The 12,161-nt window shown below is 34.7% G+C and overlaps 1 protein-coding gene across 1 annotated transcript; it reads left to right on the top strand.

Moving 5' to 3' along the window:
• The first annotated feature begins 7,525 nt into the window (after nucleotides 1-7,525).
• LOC137946539 (protein MAINTENANCE OF PSII UNDER HIGH LIGHT 1) lies at nucleotides 7,526-9,814 on the top strand. Its single transcript, XM_068792881.1, has 3 exons — nucleotides 7,526-7,755; nucleotides 8,225-8,359; nucleotides 9,234-9,814. The coding sequence occupies exons 1-3, from the start codon at nucleotides 7,585-7,587 to the stop codon at nucleotides 9,588-9,590; spliced, it is 663 nt and encodes a 220-aa protein (XP_068648982.1). The 5' UTR covers nucleotides 7,526-7,584; the 3' UTR covers nucleotides 9,591-9,814.
• The last annotated feature ends 2,347 nt before the right edge of the window (nucleotides 9,815-12,161 follow it).

The raw sequence follows: 12,161 nt of genomic DNA on the forward strand, positions 1-12,161 counted from the left end.
TACTTTATTTTAGAACATTAGAGCTTTTCTTAAAGCAATTTTCCACTTCATTGCAATAGTGAAGCTTGCTACATTGACCACAACCTTTATTCCAAAAGATTTCATACTTTGAAATCATCATAGGAGGTAAATTTAAGGGCTTACAAGTTCAATCAATCAATTCTTTGAAAAGGCTCAGTACATTAGAGTTTTTTTTTTAAAAAAAATCTTTGATATTTCTTAGCCTAGATTCATGCTACAAAAAAAAAAAAATCCAAGTAAATAAGATCATTTGGAATCTTCCAACAATTACTTTTGAGCCTTCGAATTTTATATTCTCTATTTGATTGAGTTACTTTTTGGAAACCCAAATACGATAAAATTCTTATATTCAAAATCTTTAAAAGTTACTTAGAGATTTTTAGTTAAGTTTGTATTGTAGATTTTAAAATTATTTATGTATCTATGTAGATCGTGTTGGATAGTTAGTTTTGAAACAAATCTTTGCATAGGGGTTATTTTCAAATTGAACTTGTACTCTGCAAATTAGACTTGCTTGTTAAAATTAAATGAATTTATGTACCTTGAACTGTTGTCATATTTCGAGGGCACATTGGTGAGGAGTATTTTTGTTTAAACTTTTTTACTATAAAATCAACCTATTGAAGAGGCATTGAATATGTTGTAATTGTAAGCAAGTAACCTTTGCATTAGCCTTGATAAATCCTTATTGTCACACTACTAGATTGATCAAGGATCCAATCCTAAACATATAGCATGTAGCCTAGCTCACTTTGTGCAAAAATGGGCTTAATCAACCTCTCAAAATTAGAAAAGAGAAAATTAGCTCTAGAATAAAAGGGACTTTCTTTGCACGAATTTGAATATGAAATGCATTTGTTTACATGACCTACTAGGAAAAACTTGCTAAAAAAAGTCTTATCCCTTTTTTTCAATTTCTCTTCCACCTGGGTCATTGACTCTGGTGCTTCTAATCATATGTCAGGTAACTCTAAAAAAATTTCTTCTTTAAACTATTTTTCTTCTTTTAGACAAGTTACGTTATCCAATGGATCACATTTTAGAGAGGTTGGAGAGGGTACAGTTCAACCCTCTCCTGTTATGTTTTTAGATATCTTGTTTTATGTTCCTAACTTTCTAGTGAATTTAGTATTTGTTCGTCAACTCACTTGGAAATTAAACTGTTTAATAATATTCTTTCCTTCTATGTGTTTATTTCACGATCTCAAAACTAGGGAATAGATTGGTGGATGTCTTGAGCAAGGTGAGTTGTATTACCAAATGATACTTCTTCCACACAAGTATTATAATCAATTGTATCACTAATGGATTGGCACATTCAGTTTGGTCATCCCTCACTTGAGAAGCAAAAGTTGTTGCCCCTGTTCAAGTTTTTACTCCTTTGTTACGTCAATAATGTCAGCTAGACAAACATCATAGAAGAATTTCTCTAAGAAAGAATTCAATACACAATTCCATTATTTTCTAGTTAGTTCATTATGACATTTGAGGGCTTTGTAGGGTGTCTACTGAATATAGCTTTCAGTATTTTGTTACATTCATTGATGATTTCTGCATATGTATTTGGATTTTCTCTTGAAACAAAGATCTATAGTACTATCTAGTTTCAACATTTTTATCAAGGAATTTCAATTGCAATTTGGTGTTTCTATTCAGTGTTTGGGAACGGATAGAACATTGGATTTGTTGTAATGTGAATGGTAGTTTGGTTCTCACAATGCAGTTGCATAGGAACCTTCATAGGAAGATCTCAGTCTACAAATAATGATTGTAACCACAACATCTTACTAACTGCTAGTGTCATAGCCTTATATTTCGCTTTTGCACTAGATCTTGCCACAATGTTTTCCTTCTTACTATGCCAAGTCACCAAATTTCCCCCAACAATCGTACAAAATCTAATATGGATTTCTATCATCTAGAGAACCTGGCCAGTCTGCATCTACAAAGCCTTTAATATCAAAGTGGCCATAACTTTTGTACAACAATCCTTGTCCTTGATGTTTCTTTGAAGTATTTGCCAATGAAAAAGCCGAGGCTTATGCATAAAGTGACTAATAGTACTCACAACAAAGGAAATATTTTGTCTTGTCACTATCAAATAAATTCATATACCAACCAGCCTTTGAAACTTTCCAACATCTACATCATTTCTCAATTCTCAATATAATTTGATATTCAAGTCCATCAGAGTATCAAATTGTCTACATCTGTGCCTTCAAGTTTCCTCAATTAAATCTAAGAAATACTTCCTTTGAGATAAAACAATGCCATGTTGTGATTGTAACACTTCAATGCCAAGAAAGTATTTAAAAAAATCAAGACCTTTAGTTTGGAAGGCTTTACATAACCCTCCTTTACTTGGTAAATGCCACTTTGATCATCCACATAAACAACCAACAAAATAACACCATTGTTGGTATACTTAACAAATACAGAGTGATCTAATCTAACACCTCTTGAAACCAAACCCACAAACAACCTAGATGGCTTTATCAAACCATGCTCAAGGGAACTGGTTAAGGTCATAGCTTGGCTTGTTAAGCTTACACACCATCTCCCCTTCAACTACAAGATCTAGTGATTGAAGCATATAAACCTCTTCTTGGATGTCATCATTAAGGAGTGCATTTTTAACATCAAGTTGGTGAAGAGACCAATTAGAATATTCAGCTAGAAAAATCATAATCTTACCGAATTGAGTTTGTCAGCCAGAGAAAAGGTTTTCCCCATAATCAATGTCATAAGATTGAGTATACCCTTTGCAACCAACATTGCCTTTAATTGAGCAACAAAATCATTTGGATTATGTTTAACTATAAATACCCATCTAAAACCCGTGGGTTTCTTTCCAAGCGGTAGAAGGGTATACATGGTTGTCATCTCTTCTTCCTAGGCAACTCTCCAACCTAGATGCTTCTGAGCCTCAACATGATCCCTATGAATAGACATAGTAGATAAGGCAGCTAGAAAGGAGTAACACTCTTGGGAAAGTCTGAGATTGGAAATAACATGAGAAAGTGGATAAGAAGTAGAGACCTTTTGTTGAACAGATGAACGAGGTTCGTTATGAATAGCTCTGGGGCAAGTGTCAAATAGAGGAGTAAAAATTATAGGAGAAGATAAAAATCCAGAATCACTCACCTCAGAATCAGCAGATTGAGTGGGTGAATGGTTGGTCATTGGTAAAGGGGGAGCTTGTAGAGGCTGATCAAAAGGTTGTATAATGAGCTGATTCAATGGCTTAGTTAGTCTAAGCTTACCTATAGAAATATCAAAACTTGGAGGAGAAAGAGCCTTTGGATAAAAAGGTTACCCTTCAAAGAATGTAACATCAGCTAAAACAAAGATTTTATGCAATGATGGATTGTAGCACGCAACCTTTTTATTTTCAGAATAGCAATAAAAAAACATTTTAAAGGACTAGGGTTCAAATTTATTTTTTCCCCAACAACGGATTATGAACAAAACATACAACCAAATACTCAAGTTGGAAATGGAAATAATTTATAAGTGGTTAGAAGGGATGAGAATGGTGATTTATGGCCAGGACACTTGTGGCATGTGGCATGCCATTAATAAGATAGCATATAGATAAAATTACATACGACCAATAAACTTGTGGAACATTCACGAACAAGAGTAGAGCACAAGTAATTTCCAATAAATGCTTTTGTTTCCTTTCTACAACACCAATTTGCTATTGTGATTATGCTCATGAAGTTTGATGAGATAAAACGTATTATTTGGCATTATCAGAATGAAATATTATAATCTTTTTGTCAAATTGATTATCAACCATATAATAGAATAGTTCAAAGACAGAAAAGTATAGATCAATCTTTCATTAAGAATAACTAAGTTACTCTAGTACAACCATCGACAAAAGTAACAAAGTACATGGACAAAGTTATATTAGGAATTTGAACAACTTCCCAAACATCTTAGTGGACTAAAGAGAAGGGACTAGAACTAACTTTCTCATACTTAGTAGGGAAAGAACTCCTATGATGTTTGTCAACTCACAAAATTCACATTGTAAACTTGAAATAGATTTCAAGGAAAGGACTACAACACACTAAATGAGCGAAGTCCCAACCGATTGTGCATTGTAAATCTTCTTGATATGTCATTCTTGAAATAAGTCTTCATCCAGCTAATATAGATCTCCTCTTTCATGGCCTCCACCAATCACTAGCTTGGTCCAATTGTCCTAAAAACACAACAAGAAGGATGGAACGTCACAAAGAAATTAAGTTTCTTGGTAATTTGATTAACAAACATAAGACTCGGAGAAAATTGAAAAACAAAAGAAAACAATGGCCATAGGAAAAGATGGAGATGAGTAAGAAGAACCTATACCTTGAACTTTGGTGTGAGAACTATCAACAATGAAAACAAATCGGTCAATAGGCAAAGAAAACAAATTGCCTAATTTCCCAATAAGAAGTTTAGAGGCTCCTAGGTGAAATGATAGAGCATGAAAAAGAAAAAGACATATCTATACCTATAGTCACAATAGTGGTTAGAGTACAAGAAGATGGGGACAACAACGCTTAAATTTTTGGAGAACTTCATAGTCTGCTTTTGACAGATTTTTGGAGCTGGTTTGAGCTGGAGAAAGGCCAACTTCTTTGATCTTTGAAGCACCAACAACTAGATTCATATTAGTTGGCTTTCCATGTAGTTTCAAGCACCTCTCAACCAAGTGATTATTCAACCTAAAGTAAGAGCATGTCCAAGGGGTTGAAGTGTCTCTAGATAAATCTCCGATACTATGACCTCTGCCTCTACCTCTATGAAAGTTTCTACCATGACCTCTACTTTAATAGGTCTATCCTCTACATTGACTAACCGTGGCTGATGTCTCAAGAGATTCCTTCTTCAACATAGGTGACTTGGCTTGAATTTGAAGCAATGCAACACAAATATCATCAAATGAGGGTTTTGTAGGAGAACTTAAAATTTGATTCTTGGGAACTTTAAGTAATGGCCGTAAATGAGCAAGGAAAATAGCTTCAACTAATGCATCTCTTTTTTTTTTCTTGAACCACCATATTTGTTTCCACTCTTGTAAGAACGCTTTGAATGGAGCAATTTACTCATTTAAATTCTTTGAATGTTTGGTAGTGTACATGGCCTAGAAAACATAATAAAGCCTTTGTAGGGTATAGAATAAAGCTTGTTGGAGGTATCTCATATGGTTTTGGCAGTTTCTACATGCAAAATATTATTAGCCACAAATTCTTCCATATTGTTGATTAATCAATGAATAACCAATGTGTCATCTTTCAGCCACTTTTTGCTAGTAATACACTCCTCACTATAGGAAGGGGGTAATTTTGTTGTTTTGGCACCTTTGAAACTATTTAAAAATCATATAGCACAAAGGATCTAGAGAGCGCTTTCTTTTTTCCACTTTATTACACTTGGTAAATAGTGTAGGTCATGAATCCATTTAAATAGACACGATCAAACGATAAAAAAACTAGTTGTTTAAAAGCTATTTTTCTCATAAAATGACATGTTATCATTTTTTAAAAGTAGGTCCATTAGGTCGTAAAATCTTCAAACAAGAATTCAAAATCATGATTTGAGTTTCTAAACATAATGGTAGATGACTTAGAAACTATGGTGATCTATGTTGGCTGAATTGAATTTGAGAAGCATTTCCCATTATCTTTGAATGATTTGGTTGGATGATCTTTACAACATTTTTTTTCATTTCTTCAAGATATCTAGAAGGTAGGCCAAACGAGCCCTTATAGTGTCATTTCCCTCTCATATAATTTGGATTGAGCTCATCCAATTGGTCGGTCTTCTTTGAAGTTCCTTCTTCTCTTCTAGCCTTTATTGCATCAATCATCTTCATTGGGAAACTTCAATTGGTTGGCCTTCTTTGTTGCTTTTCTTTTTTTGTGAGTTTTAATCATCCGGTCATCCAGGTAGATGACTACAAACAAAACTTTTTCTCTTTTCTATCATTTAGTAGTGCAACTAGTGGACGACCAATCTTCATTATCTTTTTCGACATCTACTCAGAGATTTTATATGCACCATTAGGTAATGCATGGCTCGGTCTAGATGTGCTGTGAATTCTAAGACATTTTTTGCCTAAATCACTCAGTCAAATTTCACTTAGTTCCTATGTGTTTCTTATCATAGAATTAGCTTCGTGGGGATCTATATATCAATATTTTCCTCTTTTCTTTTCCTTTCCTTTAGTTTGCCCTTAGATTTAAATTTTTTTAAGGAACTCAAAAAGAATTTTCCTTGAAGAGGAGCTACATTTTGAGCTGCAAACTTCTTTTCACTAGGGTAGGCAGATTCCATCATAGTGGCCTAAGCTTTCTTTCTATGTGACTAGGGTAGGTATTATATTTTTGTCCTAAGTTGGTTGAGGGGCACATAATGCCACTTTCCTCGTCTAACACTTGAGAGAATTTAATAACAACACTCCCTTCATTCCTTGATGAAGGGAATTCTTCGTGAGTTTTAGTTTCACTTTTTTTTTCTATTCTTTAACATGAAGAGGAGTTCGAGTCAAATATGTTGTTCACCTTATCCCAAGTTTTCTTGGTTGTTGTGCGCATATCAATGAGGTGCAAGTCCTCATCTCTAAGCACATGACAATAAGAACATAACCCATGATTGGATTTGAATGCAATTGTTTTCTTTAAGAAGCAATGTCCCCTTTGGGTGAGAATATTTGACCCATTCACAATAATATTTCAAGCTTTTATATTCTAGACATAGATATATAGGGTCATCCTCTCTTTCCAAGATTTAAAATTTTATAGCTTAAATAGACCTCCAAAGAAGATGTCAAAGTATGAAATTCTTTGAAAAAAAGGAAAAGGGTCAGAGTCACAATGGTAATCTTCTCTAGTGAAATGAGGCATAAAATGTCATTCAAAACGAGTTCCAACGTTAAAAATTAGAGCAATTTGGTTTTGAAAGAGACTTTTTGTTCCCTTTAGAACTACCCAATCCTTGATGAAAAAATCATGAATAAATACTTAAATCATAATAGTAGTAACTTATAAATTTTGGTGACCTATCTTAGTTAGATAAAGGCTAATAATCGACCTTCATCGCGGGGATAGGCACCCGAATGTCGAGCCACCATGTCCAAGTTGCTAGGCATTCAAATACCACTTCGGAAATTCCAGTATCACTTTTCAGGTAGTTTTCTTGGTTTAACACCAACAACATTAGTCATTGGAAATGGGCATTCAAATGCAGCCTTTAGGAATACTTGTTATAGCCTTTTTTCTTCTTCCTTTGTACACAATATTATTGTTGGACGAGAAATGTTTAGAAGGGCTAACTATATTATTGTTGGACGAGAAATGTTTAGAAGGGCTAACTAGGATATCTAGATTGTGGTTGCCACGTCACATGCTGCTAGAGACAACCGGTGCCACCCGGTGCCACGTTACTGAGCAGAGATCCATTCAAAAGCCGACCACACAGGATGGCTCGCCGAACCGATAGAAACATAACGACCAAGTGACTCGATAACCTTCTCTTGCCTTGATCTGTCTCCTTTCTGGGTCTTCAATGGCCTCTGCTTCTCAGTCTATGATTTCTGCAAGCAGCTGTGCATTTCTATCGTCTCAAAGATATTGGAAGAGAAGCAACGGTTTTCGCCCAAACCTTTCAGTAGTGAGAGCTTCCGCTGAATCGGAAGAGACTGACTGCAACTTAGAAGAGTGTGCTCCAGATAAGGAGGTGATCGACTTTCTCATTTCGTTATTGCCTTTTTCTCTATGACTCCCCTTACCTAATTGTAACTCTAATCTATATTATTTACCCTTGGCGTGTGTTAACTTTTGCGATTGCAATTTTACTGGCCTTCCTCAATTATCAATTCCTTGTTTCCATATCTCTGCTGTGAATTCTTCCATATCAGCTTGCGTCTATTTGCTTTTGAAGTTCCGTTTAGTGATAGAGAGTTAGAGATTACCATAATCAGTGTTTCCTAGTTTAATTATCTTTTGCTAGTGTTGAAGAATTGTTAGGGCAATATGTGTTCATTACTTGAACATGCCTCTTAATTTGGCAAACCTTTTTTCTGATGGATCACGCCCCACTTTCTTGGCGCAATTTGGTTCGACAGATGCTTGTTTTCAATTTACTCTGCCTCCTGAAATCTCCACTCATTCCGCTCATATAATATATATCTGTATCACATTTGTAGGTTGGAAAGGTGAGTGTGGAGTGGTTGGCAGGAGAGAAGACCAAAGTTGTTGGGACTTACCCGCCTCGCAGAAAGGGTTGGACTGGCTATGTTGAGAAGGACACAGCTGGGCAAACCAATATCTACTCCGTTGAGGTTTGTTGCTTTGGCTGTTTGTACTTCCAATACCTTGCTTTGGGAAAATTTAAACTGGTATTCAGGGTGCTAAATGCCATTGATGTGCTTTGAGAAGTCGTTTAAAATTAAGGACATCTTGAGCTTCTTAAATAGTCCATGTTGCTTCATTCTGCCTGAGAGACTCATAAGTAACCTCGTTTTTCTGTGCATCTGCTCTAGATTTGAATGAGACCGTTCTCTGTGCTTTGGAGAACCTAAGAAACTACACATTCTATCTATATTGCCACCATAACCTATATATAGCCTATTTCATTTGCATGAAATCAACGTATCTGTATATTGATTATTTTTTTTGTTGTTGGCAGAAAATTTCTTTAGTTTTGATATGCAAATGGTATTGAGTGTTGTAGATTCTCTTTGCAAAAGTTTGCATATACTTGTGCTGTGACATACTTGACAAAAAATACTTAAAACCGAAAAAACTTCATTTGTATAAGATATCTAGGTCTCGGGAGTCTGGAGATTCTTGTTTTCCTTGTTTCTATCAGTCAGCATGGTGTGTTATTCTGTCTTTTCCATGTCTTCCCTTCCCTTATGCTGAATAATACTTAACTTTGGGAATGTTCAAATTCCATAGTTTAATTACTGGGACAATCCATTGAGACTGATTTTGGGTGCTCCAAATTCCTGTCTTTTTATTTAGAGAAACAGGAAAAACAGAATGATGATGTCAATTTCTTCTGAGGACAATCCATTGATTTTGGGTGCTCCAAATTCCCGTCTTTTTATTTAGAGAAACAGGAAAAACAGAATGATGTCAATTTCTTCTGATCTATATAGTTTTCTGTTGGTATTACTACATGCATTGATGATTTCGACTATGTTCTTTTAGCCGGCAGTCTATATAGCAGAAAGTGCCATCAGCTCAGGGAGCGCAGGAACGTCATCAGCAGGAGCTGAAAATACAGTAGCCATAGTAGCTGGATTGGCCCTCTTCTCCGTTGTTGCTGCTTCATCTGTTCTAATACAAGTCAGTAACAGCCCAGCACAAGTTCAAACACTGGATTACTCGGGCCCGTCTCTTAGTTATTATGTTAACAAATTTCAGCCATCAGAAATTATTGAAGCATCAGCGACCCTTGAAACTGAAGTTCCTCTAACAACTGAAGGGTCAAGAGTTGCTTCCAATCAAGAAGAGTCAATCGACGAGGTTGTGGCTCTAGACCTTGATCTCAGCAGTAGTTCTTGAACTGTTTGCTATTTATCTCTGGCTGGATTTAACTCTTGATGAAATTATATATGATTTTTAACTTTTAATCGACTTCTTTCATTGAAAACATATGTAAAATTATATTTGGCTTCTAAACAGAATTATCTATGTAAGATAACAACAATAATATAGGCAAGATGATGGTTTGTCTAAAAGAAGTGGAGAGAAATTTTTATTAACTAAATACCCAACTTTTAAATTTATTTTTTACCACGTTGGAATAGTTCATACACCAATTCACCAGAGATTTTTGCCATGATCTTGTTATGTTGCTTCTCTAACATGCATTAGTAGTAGTGGGAACAACTTGACCCAACCTGAAAACCCAAGAGATGTGTTTTAGGTTTCATCTCACGTGTTGAGGATGTGGTCGAGGAAAAAGCTCACACAGGGTTCTAGTCGAAGATAGATTTTACCAAATCCAACTTGAATTCGATCATAAATTAGCCTAATTAGTTTATATACCCTTGTTTAAAATTATAATTATATGAAGAATAAAAAGAGAGAACTTTAATTTTTTGGGATATTTTTATATATAGTATAAGAATTTTTTTTAACCTTATAATATGAATGAATGGTAGATTGAGCCATGGGTTAAAGTGGGGATGGGTAGGAACAAGTTTGCAGGAGCAGGGATTGGGTCGGGGTTGGGGTTATGTGAATGTTTTTTTGGGCTTTTTCTTACCAATCACTCAACCTTTTTCAATTATGAATGCATGAAAAAGATAGACTAGAGAGAAAAAACCTCTTTGAAAAAAAAGTTTAGGAAAGAAGGTTTCCCCTAATTTTTCATCAAGGAAACCCTACCAATTTTCAATGAGAATAAAGTAGATTATAAGAAATAAATTTGTTACCTACTTCAAATAATAAAAAAAGATTACACCATAACACCTGCAACATAACAAGAACTTTTTTACATAAAATAAAATGAAAACACATCGAGTTTTGTTAGAAGGTATAATTAGGTTTTATTTATTTTCTAGATTTTTTTTTCAACTTATAAAATAAATTCCTAGGGTTTATGGGCTATAAGGACATGAATATAATTTTTTAATTATTTAGGTTATAAATAGAGGGTAAGGGTATGTAAATCACAATCTCTCTCATCTTTTTACTTCCTACAAAGTTCGATATGGTATTAGAGCGGGTCTTCTAACACTAGTGAGTTGATAATCAACTCAAAGAGATTATGCAATTCATGAAGACTATTGGCTTTCTTTTTGGTTTCATGCTTTTTTCTCTTTAGCTTGCCTTCTTAATTGTGCTTTACTTAGTGGTTGTTTTACACAAATCAAGCCTCCTCAACATATTTTCTTCTTTGTTCTCTTTTCCATATTTTCCCTGTTAGGCTTTGATCATACAAAATTCTCTATCAAATTAGTGAGCTCTGTCCTCTAGTTTTCCCTATTGTCTTTCCTTCCTACACGATATTACAATCTCTTATCTTCCCATTCATTGATCCTGTGGCATCAATACTCGATTCGATGAGAGACTCCTAGTCCAAACTTAATTCTTGAGGCTGAAAAGTGGAAACTATGGATGACTAAGTTATAATTATTCTTTATAAGTGAAAAGATATTCTTGTAATTGTCTTTCTAGTGAAGTTTACTAATAAAGCATGTAAGGGAGGAGGGGGGACATGCTCTCTAGACGTCTCCTTCTTTATTTCTTTTAACTATCTTCCTCTTGTTCAACCTTTTTCTTCCCTTTTTTCTTCTCTCTTCTTATTCTACATTCAACCTCAAGAGAAAACCTAAAATAAATTGGTGGAATCCTAGAATAACATGGTATTAGACTAGGAGTTCTAGGATTCCATGGTTCTATTGCTCATACATACTTTAGTCAACTCATGTTGTTGTTCAACATGCAAAGACTCTTGAATTCGGAGAAGTTTTTCGTTTTATTTTTCTTCGTTTGTTTTCCTTTTCTCTTGAAAGTGCGGACAAGAAAAGGTCTTGCTGCATGAATTATTTGGTTATTAATTACTTTTCTGCTTGTCGAATAATCATTCCTCATGCATGGCAAATCCATAGAGTAAGTTTCCTACTCGTCTTTTACTTTGAATCAATCCTGTTTTATGTGCTTCTCCTAATTTCTCTAGGTTTTACATGAAACTTGCATGGGAAGACTCATGTAAATTGGCTCTTCCCTAGCCAAAATTTCTGAGTTGTGCCTTCTATATTTGATAAGTTTGGTTTTACCACATGTTAATTTTCTTTTTTTTTTTAATCCAATGGTTGTGGATAGTAGTGCATATATGCTTGGCAAGAGTAATTTTTTGAAAATTATGACATTCTACTTAAGGGACCACAATCGGTCTAGTGATTTTTTTTGGTCTAGAGATTTATCAGACCACTTGACTAAGCCTCCTCCAGTTGTTATTGAGGAAGATGCTTTGTATAAGAAATGACTAAAAGAAGATACCTTAGTGATTAATTGGCCCATAAACAGTACAAAAGAGCATGTTGTCTACAATGTAATTCATTTGGAGACAACATAAAATAATTTAAGAACTTTGTGCTAAACTATATTCAAGTTATGATTACTTGC

Source organism: Aristolochia californica, unplaced genomic scaffold, assembly GCF_029961685.1.
Source record: "Aristolochia californica isolate CCGP_79_NKW_82.1479 unplaced genomic scaffold, dmAriCali1.0.hap1 SCAF_12, whole genome shotgun sequence".
NCBI lineage: Eukaryota > Viridiplantae > Streptophyta > Magnoliopsida > Piperales > Aristolochiaceae > Aristolochia > Aristolochia californica.